The sequence below is a fragment of the Drosophila rhopaloa genome, unplaced genomic scaffold (assembly GCF_018152115.1).
Source record: "Drosophila rhopaloa isolate 14029-0021.01 unplaced genomic scaffold, ASM1815211v1 contig_150, whole genome shotgun sequence".
Classification (NCBI taxonomy): domain Eukaryota; kingdom Metazoa; phylum Arthropoda; class Insecta; order Diptera; family Drosophilidae; genus Drosophila; species Drosophila rhopaloa.
The window spans coordinates 2,511,800-2,525,698 of record NW_025335029.1 but is presented as its reverse complement, the minus strand read 5'-3'; the positions used below and the strand labels follow the sequence as shown (position 1 = coordinate 2,525,698).

Here is a 13,899-nt window from a genome sequence, read left to right as displayed (position 1 = left end):
GTTTAGATCAAGCCAGTACCTTAAAATTGGCTTTAAATATTAGACTATTTCGAAAAGCTTATAAAAGTATAAGGTTTATATTATAGACCCTCCAATAACCCATGAAACACAAGATTTGTATGTTCGAAAATATCAGAATATTTTAATCACAGCGAACATCCTTAGTTTAGATGCCGGTGTGTTCCTTGATCCAGTCCAGGTAGCTGGTGGTGCGGGTGAAGACAGCGGGGTACTCCTTCTCGCAGCCGGCAGAGGATCCGAAGGAGGTGAGACCGACCTGGACCTTGTCGGAGGCCAGCACCAGAGGGCCACCGGAGTCGCCGTTGCAGGTGGACACGCCGGCGGGGGTGGACACGCAGATGTTCGAGTCGCGGATGGTGGAGTAGTAGGTGCGCTTGCAATCGCTGTTGGAGATGACCTTCATGTGGGCGTACTGCAGGTGGGCGGCCACGCCGCTGGCAGAGTCGGAGGTGCGGCCCCATCCGGAGGCGATCACCTCATCGCCATCATAGGAGGAGTAGCGGGACTCGCGCTTGGGCAGCTCGACGTTGTGGATGGCGCTGCTGTACTCCACGCGGGGAATGCGGATCAGGGAGATGTCGTTCCTCAGGGTGCGGCTATTCCAGTCGGCGTGGATGATGATATCGTCCTTGCTAACATGGTGCTTGACCTTGGGGCTGGAGCGGATGGTGCTGCCCAGGTAAACCTCGACGGAGTCAACGCTAAATAGTAGGATTATTGATGGTTAGCCAGGATAAGAAATCCATAATCCAAAGTCTGTGGCAGCTTACCCATCAGTGCAGTGAGCGGCGGTCAGAACCCACTCGTTTCCGATCAGGGAGCCACCGCACCAGGCAGAGGAGGAGCCGATCTTCAGCGAGAGTCCCACCTGGTAGGGGAACTGGTCGGTGCGGGCGTCCTCACCCTGAGTAATGCGACCACCGGGTCCGTCCAGAGACCGCAGGGCGGATCCGGAGGCGTAGGCCAAAGCCAAAGCGAAAACAATGAGAACCTTCATGTTGGAGCTACCTATAGAAAGTATGTCCCTCTCGGACTCATCCCACCGCTTTTATAGCCGGGGCAGTCCCAATCAAGTGCCGCCATCATCACTATCTGATCTTCGGACACCTGCTCAAGTGGCCTGGTCTCCTTGTGTAATGGTAGTGCCCAGCTATCGACATACGCCATTCAAGTTGATCTGCGCTACGCATCGCTCGTGCTTGTTGAAAATGCTTAGATAGGGGACCGTGAATCGTCAAAAAATCTTCCCAGGCCAAAGATAGTATAACAGGGAAACAATCTGCAAAACTGGGGATTTTTCCAAAGTTCAATAGATAAGTACGTGAGATCTTTAAAATTTAATCGAGATTATAATAATTATGACAGAAACAGTTAAGATAGTAAACGTGCCTTAAAATTAACCCTTAGTTGGGCCGAAAATAATTCGAAATAATTATAATACATTTAGGGTTCAAATTAATTTTGACTACCTATGCTCTACCTTACACTTTTCCTTTCCTTATAAAAGTAAAGAATTGTAAGATTTAAAGCTTCTACGAATTAGATTTAGATTAAGAGAATTAAACAGCAATCATTTAGAAGTATACCATTTTGAAATCGGATTTTTGTAAGAAAAGTTATGGGTTTAGGAACTTCTAAGGCTTTAGGTCACTTTTCGGCAAAGTCACTTTTCCAAAATTTGAAAAGGGGTTAGCTCATAAAAATTACTAACAATCGACCCCAAAATACAAACCAAGCTGAAAATACAGATTTTTAGAGAATTAAACCACAATCATTTAGAGGTAAGAAAAGGTATGGGATTTGAAATTAAGGTTTTTGGCCACTTTTCTGCAAGCCCAATTTCCGAAAATTTGTTTCATTATTAACTTGACAATCAAATGCTTCCCTCACGCTTAATTAGCTTACAAATATTTGTATTTGTTTTCTGACCGTAGCAGTAGGGTTTTCCCAAGCTGAGCTTTCTAATAGATTTCAGCTGAACCGGACCTTTTTGACCGGCCGGCAACAGATAAGGTTTTATAGGCCTCAGAATCCGCTGTGAGTGAGTCTTTATAGATCTCAGAAATCCCTGAGACTTTTAGTCAAAACTGTCATTTGGAAGCACTAAGATGCGTGGAGCTATTGCAGTAATTTTGGTCGTCGCCGTTCTCCTGATTTCGGAAAACGAAGCAGCTGTTGCACTTGACATCTTCATTGATCCTGCCCATCCTGGAAAATGCGTCCTTGAGGGTCTTATTTTAGACGGTGGTCAAACTGCCCGCAACCCAAACAAGTGTGAGCGAATTTTAGCATAGCATAGCACAGATTCAATCGTGAGTTTAAGCCTTTCAAATTCATTATATAGCAAATGGATATAATGTATTTAAATTTATTTAGATGCGGAGTTTATGCACTTGGTCCAGGACAACAATTCGGAGAATACTTGGCTCCAAACGCTGATTATCCCGCCTGCTGTGAACGTAAAGTTATAAGCGTGTAACAACGAAATCGAAATGTTCAAATTTCAACACAAATAAATGTAAATCTAAAATCTAGAAGGAAAATAGAAGTAAAGAATTTATACAATTTATTTTTGATTTCAATGCCAACTAATCGGATATCGAGTTTAAAGAAGTATAACATTTCAAGCTTGGACGAATTAGATTTGGATTAAGAGAATTAAACAGGAATCATTTAGAAGTATACCATTTTGAAATCGGATTTTTGTAAGAAAAGTTATGGGCTTAGGAACTTCTAAGGTTTTAGGTCACTTTTCGGCAAAGCCACTTTTCCAAAATTTGAAAAGGGGTTAGCTCATAAAAATGACTAAAAATCGACCCAAAAATACAAACAAAGCTGAAAACACAAATTTTTAGAGTATTAAGCCACAATCATTTTGAGGTATGCCACTTTGAAATCGGATGTCTGTAAGAAAAATCGACCCAAAAATAAAAACTAAAGTGAAACACACAGATTTTTAGTGAATTTAACCACCATCATTAAGAAGGATGTCTTTAGGAAAAGTAATGGGCTTAAAAGTGCAGGTTTTAAGTCATTTTTCTGCAAAACGATTTTTCGAAAATTTGGCAAGGGGTCGATCGGTTCTTTGGCAGCTCTATAATATAGTCATCCGATTTGAATAAAATTTGTATATAATTAAGAAACAACTTAGTTTTAATATTATTCACTTTTTATACCCTTGCAGAGGGTATTATAATTTTGGTCAAAAGTGTGCAACGCAGTGAAGGAGACATCTCCGACCCTATAAAGTATATATATTCTTGATCAGGATCACCTCCTGAGTTGATATAGCCATGTCCGTCTGTCCTACTGTCCGTCTGTCTGTAACTTTGGTGTTTTTAAAGTTAGGAAGTTGGGATTTTTTTAAGTATTAAGAATGCATCATATGAATAATTTTGAAGAATATAATTTACAGAGTATTTATTCTGCAAGGGTATATCAACTTCGGCTCCGCCCGAAGTTAGCTTTCCTTTCTTGTTTTCATTGTTCCAATAGGAGCTCTATGATATAGTAGGCCGATCCGGCTGTTCCGACTATATACTAACATACACTACATGGAACACTTGATATTTTTATCAGTAACAGAGGTCTATAATTTAAACTGCGTCACGGTTTCAAATGCCATTCTGTTAACTCCCCACCCTTCCGAAGTAAAGGAAGTAATCGCAACTAAAATGCTCAACATTTAATTTAATTGCAGTGCCCAGCACTGTTTGATCAGCAATCGAGAGCCACTCTATGCATAGACCACCCCGCTCACCTCGCCTATCCAATCCAAATAGGCGGTGACGCGTGAGAAAACTGATGGAAAGCCCTTTGTGCAGCCCGACTTTTTGCCATATGAAGTAATGCCAATCAGAACGTCTGTATTCAGCTCGGGATCTGCGTAGACCAGGGGTCCGCCAGAGTCGCCGTGGCAGGTGGACTTGCCGCTGGTGGTGTCCATGCAGATGTTGCTCGGTTTTATGTTGGTGTAGCAGAACCCACAGTCTTCGTTGGATTCCACAAAACGTACCACATAGCGCAGGGTATCGGATAAGTCAGCGGATTCTGTGTATGAGGATTTTTCATGATCAGCAAATGGTTACAAATGAAATATATATATACATTCTATAGTAACATCATATATAGTTTTGGGAAAGTTTAATTTAAATTAAGCTCTGTTTACGCTTTAAAATGTTTTCATTAAATTGTAATTATTTTTGCAATATGCTATATTTTAACAAGCAAATTAATCATAACTAATCTCTTGAAATTTCGGTTTGTTTAAGATTCTTTGTGCTTCAAAGATTTTTTTGAAGGCTTTTTGTTTTTTTCTTGCGTGTAATCGAAATAGGTAATATTAATAATCTCATATAACAATTCTTACCATCATTCATGCGTCCCCAACCGGAAGCAGTGGCCGGAACGTAGTCGTAATTAAGATGGCTGGATGAGATTCCTGGCAGCTGGATGGGCCTTATGGAATCACAAAGAATTGCGTCCTCCGGTAATCGTAGCACAGCGATGTCGTTCTCCAGCGTTTCGCACTTCCAGTCATGGTGGATGTGCACTTCAGGATTAGTCGTTCGGATAAGTTGTCGGGGTGCCAGTCGCTGCACTCCACCCAAGTAGTAAGTGATAGCGACAGCCCTGAAAGAGATATTCATACCAAATTAGTATATTCAGTAAGTAGTAGTACATAGTAAACCTCCTACTTTTCAACACAGTGTGCTGCTGTAAGCAGATATCGCTCAGAGATCAAACTAGCTCCACACCAGCTAAACAAGTCGTTGGGTTCTTCAATGCTGAGACCCACTTGATAGGGAAACTGATTAATCCCGGCCAACACTCCGCCAGCAATTCGGCCATCGATGCCATGACCCAAATCCAGACTGGAAATCGACCTCCCCTGAATAAAGATCAGCAGGGCAACTAAAAACGATCTGGTTTGCATGTTATTCGGACTCCACTATTTGCACCACTAACGCAAACCTCCTAGTGTAATGGCGATTTATGGGCCCCATCAATGGATTAATGTTAAAGACGTACGAATTCCTGATTACGGATTATCATTTCGGACTGATCTGAACGCCACTTGATTACTGAACTAATTTTAAATACATATGTATTGTTTTCATTTATCATGGGGCACCGATAGGAGCACTTCACAAAAAGGATTGTATTCCAGATTTGGTAAACTCCATAAAAGCTCTTCGAAAAGACTGTGGTTTCTCTCATAAATGGGTCTTGTGAAGTAGAAATGATAAATATTCTTTAAAACAGAAGAACAATAGTATTTCCATTTAAAAAGTTTTTACTTTAAAAAAAATATAAGTTAAAAAAATTTGAAAAAACTTGTATAAAAAAGCTTCTTTATTTACGATCTGAGTCCAAAAGTATGTTATTTCTTTAACTAAAAACTTGTAGTGAGCATTACAAAAATAGATAACAATATCAATAGATAATAATATCAGTACTGCTATCAAAGCAATTGACAAAGTATAATTTCCGAAAGTTTACGTTATTCCCATGTGGTAGTTAAGGAGTTGGTTTGATTATTCCGGGCCTTTAATGCCCTACTCAGACCGTAAATAAATTTAAACCTCACGTGCTGAGTTTAGTTAACCAAGACCATGACTCATTGGGGGCCAAATTCAAGTGAATTGTTTTTTGTGTGACCGTGGCAATAATCCCAATAATCACGGGTCTAGGGTGCTTGATGCTTGAGGGTGTCCTTATCAGAGATAACATGTGGTTGGGGGCTCAACTCTTTCCTATATAACCATGAAGCGGTCTCTGTTACCCCAGTTAATTTTAAATCGAGGTAAAATGATGAAACTTGTCCTCTGTGTCCTGCTGGCCTCATCTTGTGGGGCTGTTCCTTTTCTGACCGATGTGGAGCCATTTATTACCAATGGAGAGCTGGCCGAGGTGGGTCAGTTTCCCTACCAGGCTGGTCTGAACATTTCCTTTGGGAATTGGAGCACCTGGTGCGGCGGCACCCTGATCTCGCATTACTGGATAGTCACAGCGGCGCATTGTATGGATGGGGCTGAATCCGTAACGGTCTATTTGGGTGCCATCAACATCCACGATGAGACTGAGGAGGGCCAGAAGAGGATCGTGGTGCAGAAATCGGGGATTATCGTGCACTCCAACTTTACGGCCAGCACGGTGGTGAATGACATCTCGCTGATTCGGCTACCCACCTTCGTTAGCTTCACCGATCGCATCCGGGCGGCCAATCTGCCGCGTCGCTTGAACGGCGTCTTTCCCACCTACGAATCCGTGCGAGCCTTTGCCTCCGGCTGGGGAAAAGATAGCGACGCCTCCGAAATAGTGTCACCCGTGCTGAGGTACGTGGAGATGCCCGTAATGCCGCACGCACTGTGCCGGATGTACTGGAGCGGAGCCGTGTCCGAGAAGATGATCTGCATGAGCACCACCAGCGGAAAGTCCACTTGCCACGGCGACTCCGGCGGCCCGTTGGTCTACAAGCAGGGCAACTCCAGCTATCTGATCGGGTCCACCTCCTTTGGGACCTCCATGGGCTGTCAAGTGGGATTTCCGGCCGTGTTCACGCGCATCAGCAGCTACCTGGAGTGGATCTTGAAGCACATAATCGTCCACACCTGAAGTCTTTGGAACTTCCCATACATGACGTTTAAAATATCCACTATTAATTTGAGCTATGAAGACTTTGCTTTTAAGACATTTGATTAAATTCAAAATTTTGATCGCTGTTACAAAGTATGTGTAACTTCAATTATTGATATCTTTATACATTGTATTAGAACAAATCGGCTTATAGGAGTTCAACAATTGAGTTCAAGCCAATTGGAGTTAAAAACACTTCGGTTTTGGACCAATTTCTTAATTTAAAGGCAAAAGTTGACGTTGACCTTCTAGACTAGAACTGATCTGAAAAAAATTACCCAAAAATCCATAAAAAACTCAGTTAACTTAATTTTTTCCTGATTTTTTTGTTGTTTATTTTTGCGTTTTTATTGTTTTTGTTTAAAATTTTTGCCTGGTTTTGAAGATTTTTATTCGTGCCCTCGTGGGGCGTGCAAGTGGCGAGTAAATTCATATTCGAACGCACTACCAAATGATCCCAATGAAACCCGAAACTTGCACGCCATCCGACGGCGGGTTTTCCATTTGCTTTCTAAGTATGTACAAAAACTTAAGTTAGGAGGGGGCGAAGGGTGGGGGATGGGCTGGGGTTATGGGGCCAAGAATAAGTATGTAAAAGAAAATCTAAATCTTAGATGCAAATTACGCATTCGTTCGATCGAGAGCGGGCGAACGATCGATTAGAAAAACGGGTTTCTCGGGTTCCCAACTTAAAGTAAATATTTTTCGATTGTGTGTGGGTTGTGTGTATGAAGGTAGGTGTGGGGTGTTTAGAGCTATATATGCTTGCAGCTTAATGCAGTAGTAGAGAAATCGAATACGAATATACGAGTACGAATAGTTTTGAAAAACGCGCAACGTTCGCTTAACCTTTGCCTTAGTCGAAAATTACATAAAATTTCATTTCATTCTCATTTTCGCCTCGAATATATAGATCTTGCTTAATGTTCTATATGTCTAACTTTTGTTTTTCTTCTTCTAGCAATTTGTTAGTTTCGTTCGTTTAGCTTAGTTTGCTTGCAACGTTTTCGCTTGCATTTTACATAATTTTTAAACCTTTTTGTTTTCTTGCACAACAATTCTTGTTTTATTCAAAATTTTGTTTTGGTTTTTTTTTGTTTGCATAATTCGTTTTTGTTTTGGGGATTTTTTGTTTGTTTTTGTTTGGTTTTTTTTGTGGTACTTTGTTTCGTAATTCTATTTAAAAAATAAATTAAAAACAAATGAAAGCTACGTCAACGTTCCAGGCGATCTTGAAACATAATATCCTCCGCTGAAACAATCAGATCTGTTTAGATATCTTCATTGAAAATACACTACTGTATATATTGCTAAATGTGAAAAACTAATTTGAAAATTGGTTGGTAAACGGGACAATCATTCAAAAAAGGAAAGAAAAACTTTGCTAACTAAAGATAAACTTCTTCATTCATTTACTGATTAGCAACTATGTTTTTAATTAAATAATTTATTATGTAGTTTGGCGTCTTTAATTTTGAATCAAAGCGCTGGCTTTCTTTTCTCCCCTACAACAACTACTTGCTCCTGCTGTTTCTGCTTAATCTGCCTATGTGTTCCGTGTGGATTATTTTGAAGTTCTTACTCTGTCTGGCTTGCATTTAGTTGGGGCCGTAGTATTTAGTATATTTGCTAAGCGGAAGTCGATTCTATATATCTCTCGTTTTGTGTGAGTGTGTGTTTGTGAGTGGCTATATACAGCTTACAGTGTGTGTTACGGGTATTTGATTTGCTAACTTAAATGCTAGACGGCCATTTCTGCTCTCTGTGAATATTCTGCCTGTGTCTCGGATTCCGTTCGCCAACAACTCGCTTACAACTAGTCTGCGTTTTTTATGTATATGGGCGTATGTGTATGCTATTTATTATAATTATAAATTAATTAATGCTGTACAAAAGTTCTCGCGTTTTGAGTTTTGCGTTCACGTCCAGCCCTATCGCGATCTCCTCTCGATTCGACCCGCTATTCAGAGTTTTAGCTATGCGCTTAACTAAAGTGAATCAATGGTGCGTCTCACCAACAATCCTAACAACTAGCCTACCATCGGACTTACTGAGGTTCTATACATATATCAAAAAGAGCGACTTAAGGGCTAACCCGCTGACCGCTACCACTACTTCTTGTTGTAGACGGGCAGGGGGGGCGGTGCCAGCCCGGTGGCGGAGGGCGGTAACGCGCCGATGGGCGCCAACAGCATGGATGGTGGTACCGAAGTGGCTAGCGGAGCGCCCATTCCTCCGGTCACATTGGGTGCGGCGCCAGCACCGCCAAGGGGAGCAAAGACGCCGCCGGCAGCTCCATTGTATTTCGCATAGTCCTGGCTCTTGCTCTTCTTGCTCTCCTTGTCGCGATCCCGATCGCTGTGCTTCTTCTTGCTGCTGCCGCCGGAGCTGCTGCCACCCGAAGAGCTGTACCCACCAGCGGCCCCGTAGGGAGGCAGTCCTGGCGGAGCAGCTGCTCCAGATGAGGACGTCGTGGCAGCCGGGGGCAATCCATAGCCAGTAGCTCCCGGCAAGCCGGTCGCAGCCGAGTAGTTGTTGGGCTCAACCTTGTTCTTGCTGATCTTGAGCTTTATGGGAGCTGAAGCACCAGACTGGAGGCTGCCGTTGGGATTCTTTATCACCATTTTTAGGGGCTCATTGGCCAGCGAGCTGTCCTTGCTGCCGCCACTGCTGCTGCGATCCTTCTGCTTGTCCTTCTTATGCTTCTTGCGCTCCTCCTTCTCCGTTTTGTCCTTGGACTTGTCCTTCTCCTTGTGTTTGTGCTTGTCCTTCTTCTTTTTCTTCTCCGACTTAATGCTGCTTTCTTCCTTAATCTCCAGTTTGATGGGCATTTCTAGGTCCATGGGTGCGGGGCCACCCGCCAAACTGGTCATGGAAGAGACTCCCGGTTCCTTCTTGATCGTCGCCGGCGCGGGCATGGGCTCCAGCAGTTCGGCCGGAGGTTTCAGACCTGGCATAGTCAAGGAATCCGGTTTGAGGAGCGAGGCGTTAGACGGACACAGGCTCTCCTTTAGCAAGCTGCGCACCAGATCTGGCGTGGTCTCCATCCCATTGGACATATTCAAAGGCGTGTGCTTCTCCTCGTAACTGGGATACGTCGGCAAGCCAGTGTTATTGTCCAGCTTACGCAGCTTCTCGCGAGGCAAATTACTGCCGTCTAATTCATCCAGCTTGTTCAGTCCGTACTGGCTGCCCGAGATCTCGTTGGCCCGCTTCAGACTACCGCTCTCGTTGGGATTTGACAGCAGGTCCCCGCCATGGGGCAGCTGTTTCTTATGAGGCGGTAGCATAGGCTTTGATGACCCCGAGGCGGAGGAACTGCTCCCACTACCGCCCATCGGCATGGCAGGTCGATGCTTTTCCTTTTTGGTGGGCGTGAGTCGTTCCTTTTTGGGACTCTCTTTGTCGCGGGGATGGCTGTTCAGCTTGTAGTCGTGACCTGGTGGCGCAGGAGGTGGTAGCAATCCATTGAAGGGCTGCGGCTGTGATTGCGACAGGGGCTCCTTCTTGATGTCCGGCCACTCAGGACTAAAGAGCGAGTTCTTGGACTGTGACGAATGCGGAGGTGCCTCCACGGGCAACTGTTGCTGCTGAGGCTGCGGTACTGGCTGCTGCATGTGGCCATAGCTCTGGGTATAGGGCAACTGCTGCTCGAAGGGCGGCATGCCGTGGACGGTGGAGCCGGATTTGCTGCGATGCCCGCCATATCCGGCCGGAGGCAGTGGCTGGGATCCATTGCTGGCGCCGGGATACCCGCCACGCGACATCAACGGGTTAAGAGGGGCACTATTACTATACGGCGGCGGAGCGTTCGGATACATCTTGCTGCTCTGGGACTTATCCTTGGAGGACATACCCGAGGCAGATGAGTTGGAGGCGGAAGGATGAGGGGCCGGAGGCTGCTGCTGCGGCGGCTGAGGCTTGGAGCTCGAAGGCATCTTGTGGCTGCCGTGCGGAGGCATGCCCACGCCCACTGGCGGCATGCCGCGCGAGGATTTGTGATAGTCCACGGGCACAGAGGGTCGGCCTGGCTGCTGGCTCGACGATGAAGAGGACGAGCTGCCGCGCTGGCTGCTGCTTCCCGAGGAACTGGGTCCGCCGCTACTGTTTCGCTGGTGACTGGATGGCAGACGATTACTGTAGCCCGGCTGCTTGGACTTGTGATCTGCAATAAGAGCTTGTTAAAATATTTGATTTTCCCAGAGTAGTGATGTTTACTCACCAGGGTGCGCCTCGGGCGGCATGCCACCAGGGTAATTTGGCAACTTGTGATTGGAGGAAGACGACGAGGAGCTGCTGCCGGGCACTCCACCCACCGAGGACGAGCGGTGGTGGCTGCTATCCTGCCGTCTCTGCTGCGGTACCATCGCCGGTGGCGGCAGTAGCGATGATTGATCTCGCTCCCGCTCCCTTTCCCGTTCTCGATCCCGGTCCCGCTCCCGATTGTCGTTACCATTTAACAGCTCAGGCGGAGGCGTGATGTTCGAGTGATAGCCCTTCATCATCTCGGTGATCTTCCAGTCATCCTTCGGTTTGTCCTTGCTGTTGGCCGTACGGTTGCTGGCACCCTGGGCAATCGCCTTGATCGAGTTGAGCTTGGACTTCAGGCGGGCGGGACTCTTCTCGTAGATGGCGATGAACTCATCGGTCAGCTGCTTCAGCAGATCCAGCGAGACGGTCTTGTCCACGTAGTAGAACCAGTGCTTGCCCTCGGTCGACTGGGGGATCTCCCAGCGGGACCACTTGCAGGCCAGGTAAATGCAGAAGCAGGCCACCACTGTGGGGCGGTATTGCAGGCACATCGAGGTCAGATGCAGGCTGTACCAGGATGGTTAACTCAATTTAGTGGCGATTCGATTGGTAAAAGGCTAACAAATATTGTGTAGTTGGGTGAGTGTGTGCAGGGGGATTTCATCACTAACAGCACAGATTACGTCTTTGATTTTTAGCATGTATCTCCTTTATGGACATTATTTTCTACTAGTTTTTTAAGGATATTCACCAAGAAAAAATACAAAACTCAAAACAATGTTACCAAGAAAATTCCAAAACACATTTCTTATTATCGCGAATAATACATTTCCGCCACAATTTACTGTTTTGGCAGGTAATTCGAAAACAATTCAAGATTTTCCATATTCTAGCAGATGGGAAATAGTTTACGACGGTTTTTTCTTGAAATTTTCGCGTATCCCAAATTTACTATCTTCATTTTCTAGGAATGACAGCCCTTTCAACGACATTTGGCGGATTTCCCGATGCAGATTACAATGTTATTGCAGGCAACTGAAGATAATTACCGCGTGGGACCGGAAAAAAATACTGCCTTTTTGTTAAGATGCGGGATTTGTACAGCCTGACTGCCTGCTGCGATTAGGGACCGCGTGTCCTTGTCCGGTTAGTGACTTTCGAGTCCTCACCTTTTCTTTGTCTCGGGCCAGATACCTGGTCCTATTAGCTATAAGCCACAAAACAAGCAGGTAGAATATCTACTTTTTTGGTCACCATGGACTAAAACCTTTCCCCTGGCCAATTTCTGGCGAGGATTGGGCACACTCCTTACCCGCACACACACACACCGCATGTACCACTGCCGCATTCGCGTTGAGAGATAGATGATTTCTGGGAGGGATTATACCATAGAGTAGCGCATTGCTAGCCATACCTGTTCGAGGCCAAGAAGTACGAGGTCTGCGCCAGATCCTTGCATGCTAAAATATACCACAGTAATCAGTACCATCTGACATGTGAGGGGGACATGGCTTGGGTCGGATGGTGGGTGCCTACCTTTGACCAGCTGGCAGGTGCGCACCACATGCGTGTGCGGATGATCGATGGCCACATCGAAGCCCAACGTCTGCAGCAGCACGTTCTCGTTGAAGACAAGCTCCTGGGCGAGATCGGCGTAGTTCTGCTCGGTGGTCGGCGGCAGGCACTTGTTGGCGGCCCGTATGACATGCTCCAGCTTACGCGGCTGCTCCTCCACCTTCGCGGCCAGAAAGAGACTCGCCGACGCCATGGAATTGCGATGAAAGTGGGTGAACGAGTGGAAGGCGTAGAACCGATGCATGTAAACAATGGCCGTGTTGATGCAAAGCTGGGAGACCTGGAGACGTTGGCCCATCTCCTGAATCAGGTAGGCGGTCATCTGGCGGTACTGCAGCTCATCGTCGGCCTTGATCCCGCATCGTCTGCTGGGCGAATTGGCCAGCTGCTCGTTGGTGAAGTACCAGATCTTGTCCTTCTCGAATGGCAGGTTGTTGTTAGAGCTGGGTGGAATACCACTGGCGGCGGCTGCAGATGAAGAGGATGAGGCGGTGGCCGCCGGGGGCATTGGTGTGGCCAGGAGACTCATTTTTGAGAGTGGGGAAGGGCTCTGCTCCGTTTCACATGCAACCTGCGCCTCAGGATTAGCTGCTAATTCCGTTGGCTGATCTGATCTAATTCAGCCGTAGGAACTAACTGTACAAAGAGGAAGAGAGAGCGCTCTTTCTTTGTCGGCCGTGCTGGAGTGCGCTGGTATTGGTATCCGTATCCGTGTCCGTGTGCGTTGTTGCAGTGGCGAGGGTGGCGGCGGTACGGAGGGGGTAGCGGGGATCGCACAGCACATTGGCTACGCCACACTCGAAATCGTTTTTGGGGACTCCAATTTGGGTTCGGAACGAGGGGCTATATATCCACTCCGCACACTTTTTCCGCCGCCGCGTCTCTGCGTATGTGTGTGTGTGTGTGCGTGGTGGTGGTGTGGTGTGGTGAGGTTTTCTGGAAATTGCGACTGCGGCGGAAACGAAACGAGACGAAAAACACACTAACCGCGACACCAGGCGACGTGTTATGCAACTTTCGTATCAATTCATAGTTATTCGCACTGCTTTCGCCGACGCGTTGGGCACTTTAACCATTACGGGTCGTTTACTGCACGCTATTAATTCCACAACGCATCACAGATTCCATTCACACAGTGACAATGACAAACTTTGCAGAAAAAAATGTATTTTCAAGTATGGCCGTCAGCAGTGTGACCAGAGCGATAGAGGTGGAGAAACATCGGTGTTAGCATCGATGTTTTTTAAAACATCGGTACTATCGATGTTTGCCAGGGCATCATCGATGATTTACTGTCTCCAACGAGTATTGAAACCACTGCTTAGTGGGAAAAGTGTCGAACGACACACTGCTTATAATATTTTACGAAATGGCGGTTTCTTAAAAAAGAGACAGTTCATTTTTAAAAGCGTT

General features: G+C 45.8%; 3 protein-coding genes and 1 long non-coding RNA gene across 5 annotated transcripts; 2 read left to right on the top strand and 2 right to left on the bottom strand.

Moving 5' to 3' along the window:
• Positions 1–114: 114 nt before the first annotated feature.
• Positions 115–4,962, bottom strand: LOC108049389 (transmembrane protease serine 9). Its single transcript, XM_017130542.2, has 5 exons — positions 4,719–4,962; positions 4,391–4,653; positions 3,770–4,071; positions 792–1,066; positions 115–722 (listed from the first exon to the last, which is right to left on the bottom strand). The coding sequence occupies exons 1-5, from the start codon at positions 4,955–4,957 to the stop codon at positions 167–169; spliced, it is 1,635 nt and encodes a 544-aa protein (XP_016986031.1). The 5' UTR covers positions 4,958–4,962; the 3' UTR covers positions 115–166.
• Positions 2,013–2,564, top strand: LOC108049396. Its single transcript, XR_001769538.2, has 2 exons — positions 2,013–2,333; positions 2,398–2,564. It is a non-coding gene; the product is annotated as an uncharacterized LOC108049396 (long non-coding RNA).
• An 847-nt stretch (positions 4,963–5,809) lies between the features above and the next one.
• Positions 5,810–6,970, top strand: LOC108049404 (brachyurin). The gene has a single exon (XM_017130578.2). It carries the CDS (start codon positions 5,833–5,835, stop codon positions 6,637–6,639), a length of 807 nt encoding a protein of 268 aa, XP_016986067.1. The 5' UTR covers positions 5,810–5,832; the 3' UTR covers positions 6,640–6,970.
• A 1,101-nt stretch (positions 6,971–8,071) lies between these two features.
• On the bottom strand, positions 8,072–13,686 carry LOC108049403 (cyclin-T). Of its 2 annotated transcripts, XM_017130576.1 has the most exons (4): positions 12,448–13,686; positions 12,326–12,371; positions 10,883–11,478; positions 8,072–10,825 (listed from the first exon to the last, which is right to left on the bottom strand). In XM_017130576.1, exons 1-4 carry the CDS (start codon positions 13,013–13,015, stop codon positions 8,772–8,774), a joined length of 3,264 nt encoding a protein of 1,087 aa, XP_016986065.1. In that variant the 5' UTR covers positions 13,016–13,686; the 3' UTR covers positions 8,072–8,771. The 2 variants fall into 2 exon arrangements, with proteins under 2 accessions (XP_016986065.1, XP_016986066.1); XM_017130577.2 differs by lacking the exons at positions 12,326–12,371; positions 12,448–13,686 and adding an exon at positions 12,081–12,315.
• Positions 13,687–13,899: the final 213 nt, after the last annotated feature.

What these genes read in the sequence shown, in the direction of transcription:
- LOC108049389 (XM_017130542.2), bottom strand. Translation starts at nt 4,957, where the DNA reads ATGCAAACCAGATCGTTTTTAGTTGCCCTGCTGATCTTTATTCAGGGG. An exon ending in TAGGCGAGGTGAGCGGGGTG is followed by an intron (nt 1,067 to 3,769) that starts GTCTATGCATAG and finishes CGGCTATAAAAG; the next exon opens with CGGTGGGATGAGTCCGAGAG. An exon ending in GCCGCTCACTGCACTGATGG is followed by an intron (nt 723 to 791) that starts GTAAGCTGCCAC and finishes CCTACTATTTAG; the next exon opens with CGTTGACTCCGTCGAGGTTT.
- LOC108049404 (XM_017130578.2), top strand. Translation starts at nt 5,833, where the DNA reads ATGATGAAACTTGTCCTCTGTGTCCTGCTGGCCTCATCTTGTGGGGCT.
- LOC108049403 (XM_017130576.1), bottom strand. Translation starts at nt 13,015, where the DNA reads ATGAGTCTCCTGGCCACACCAATGCCCCCGGCGGCCACCGCCTCATCC. An exon ending in CACCTGCCAGCTGGTCAAAG is followed by an intron (nt 12,372 to 12,447) that starts GTAGGCACCCAC and finishes GGTATATTTTAG; the next exon opens with CATGCAAGGATCTGGCGCAG. An exon ending in TACTTCTTGGCCTCGAACAG is followed by an intron (nt 11,479 to 12,325) that starts GTATGGCTAGCA and finishes ATCCTGGTACAG; the next exon opens with CCTGCATCTGACCTCGATGT.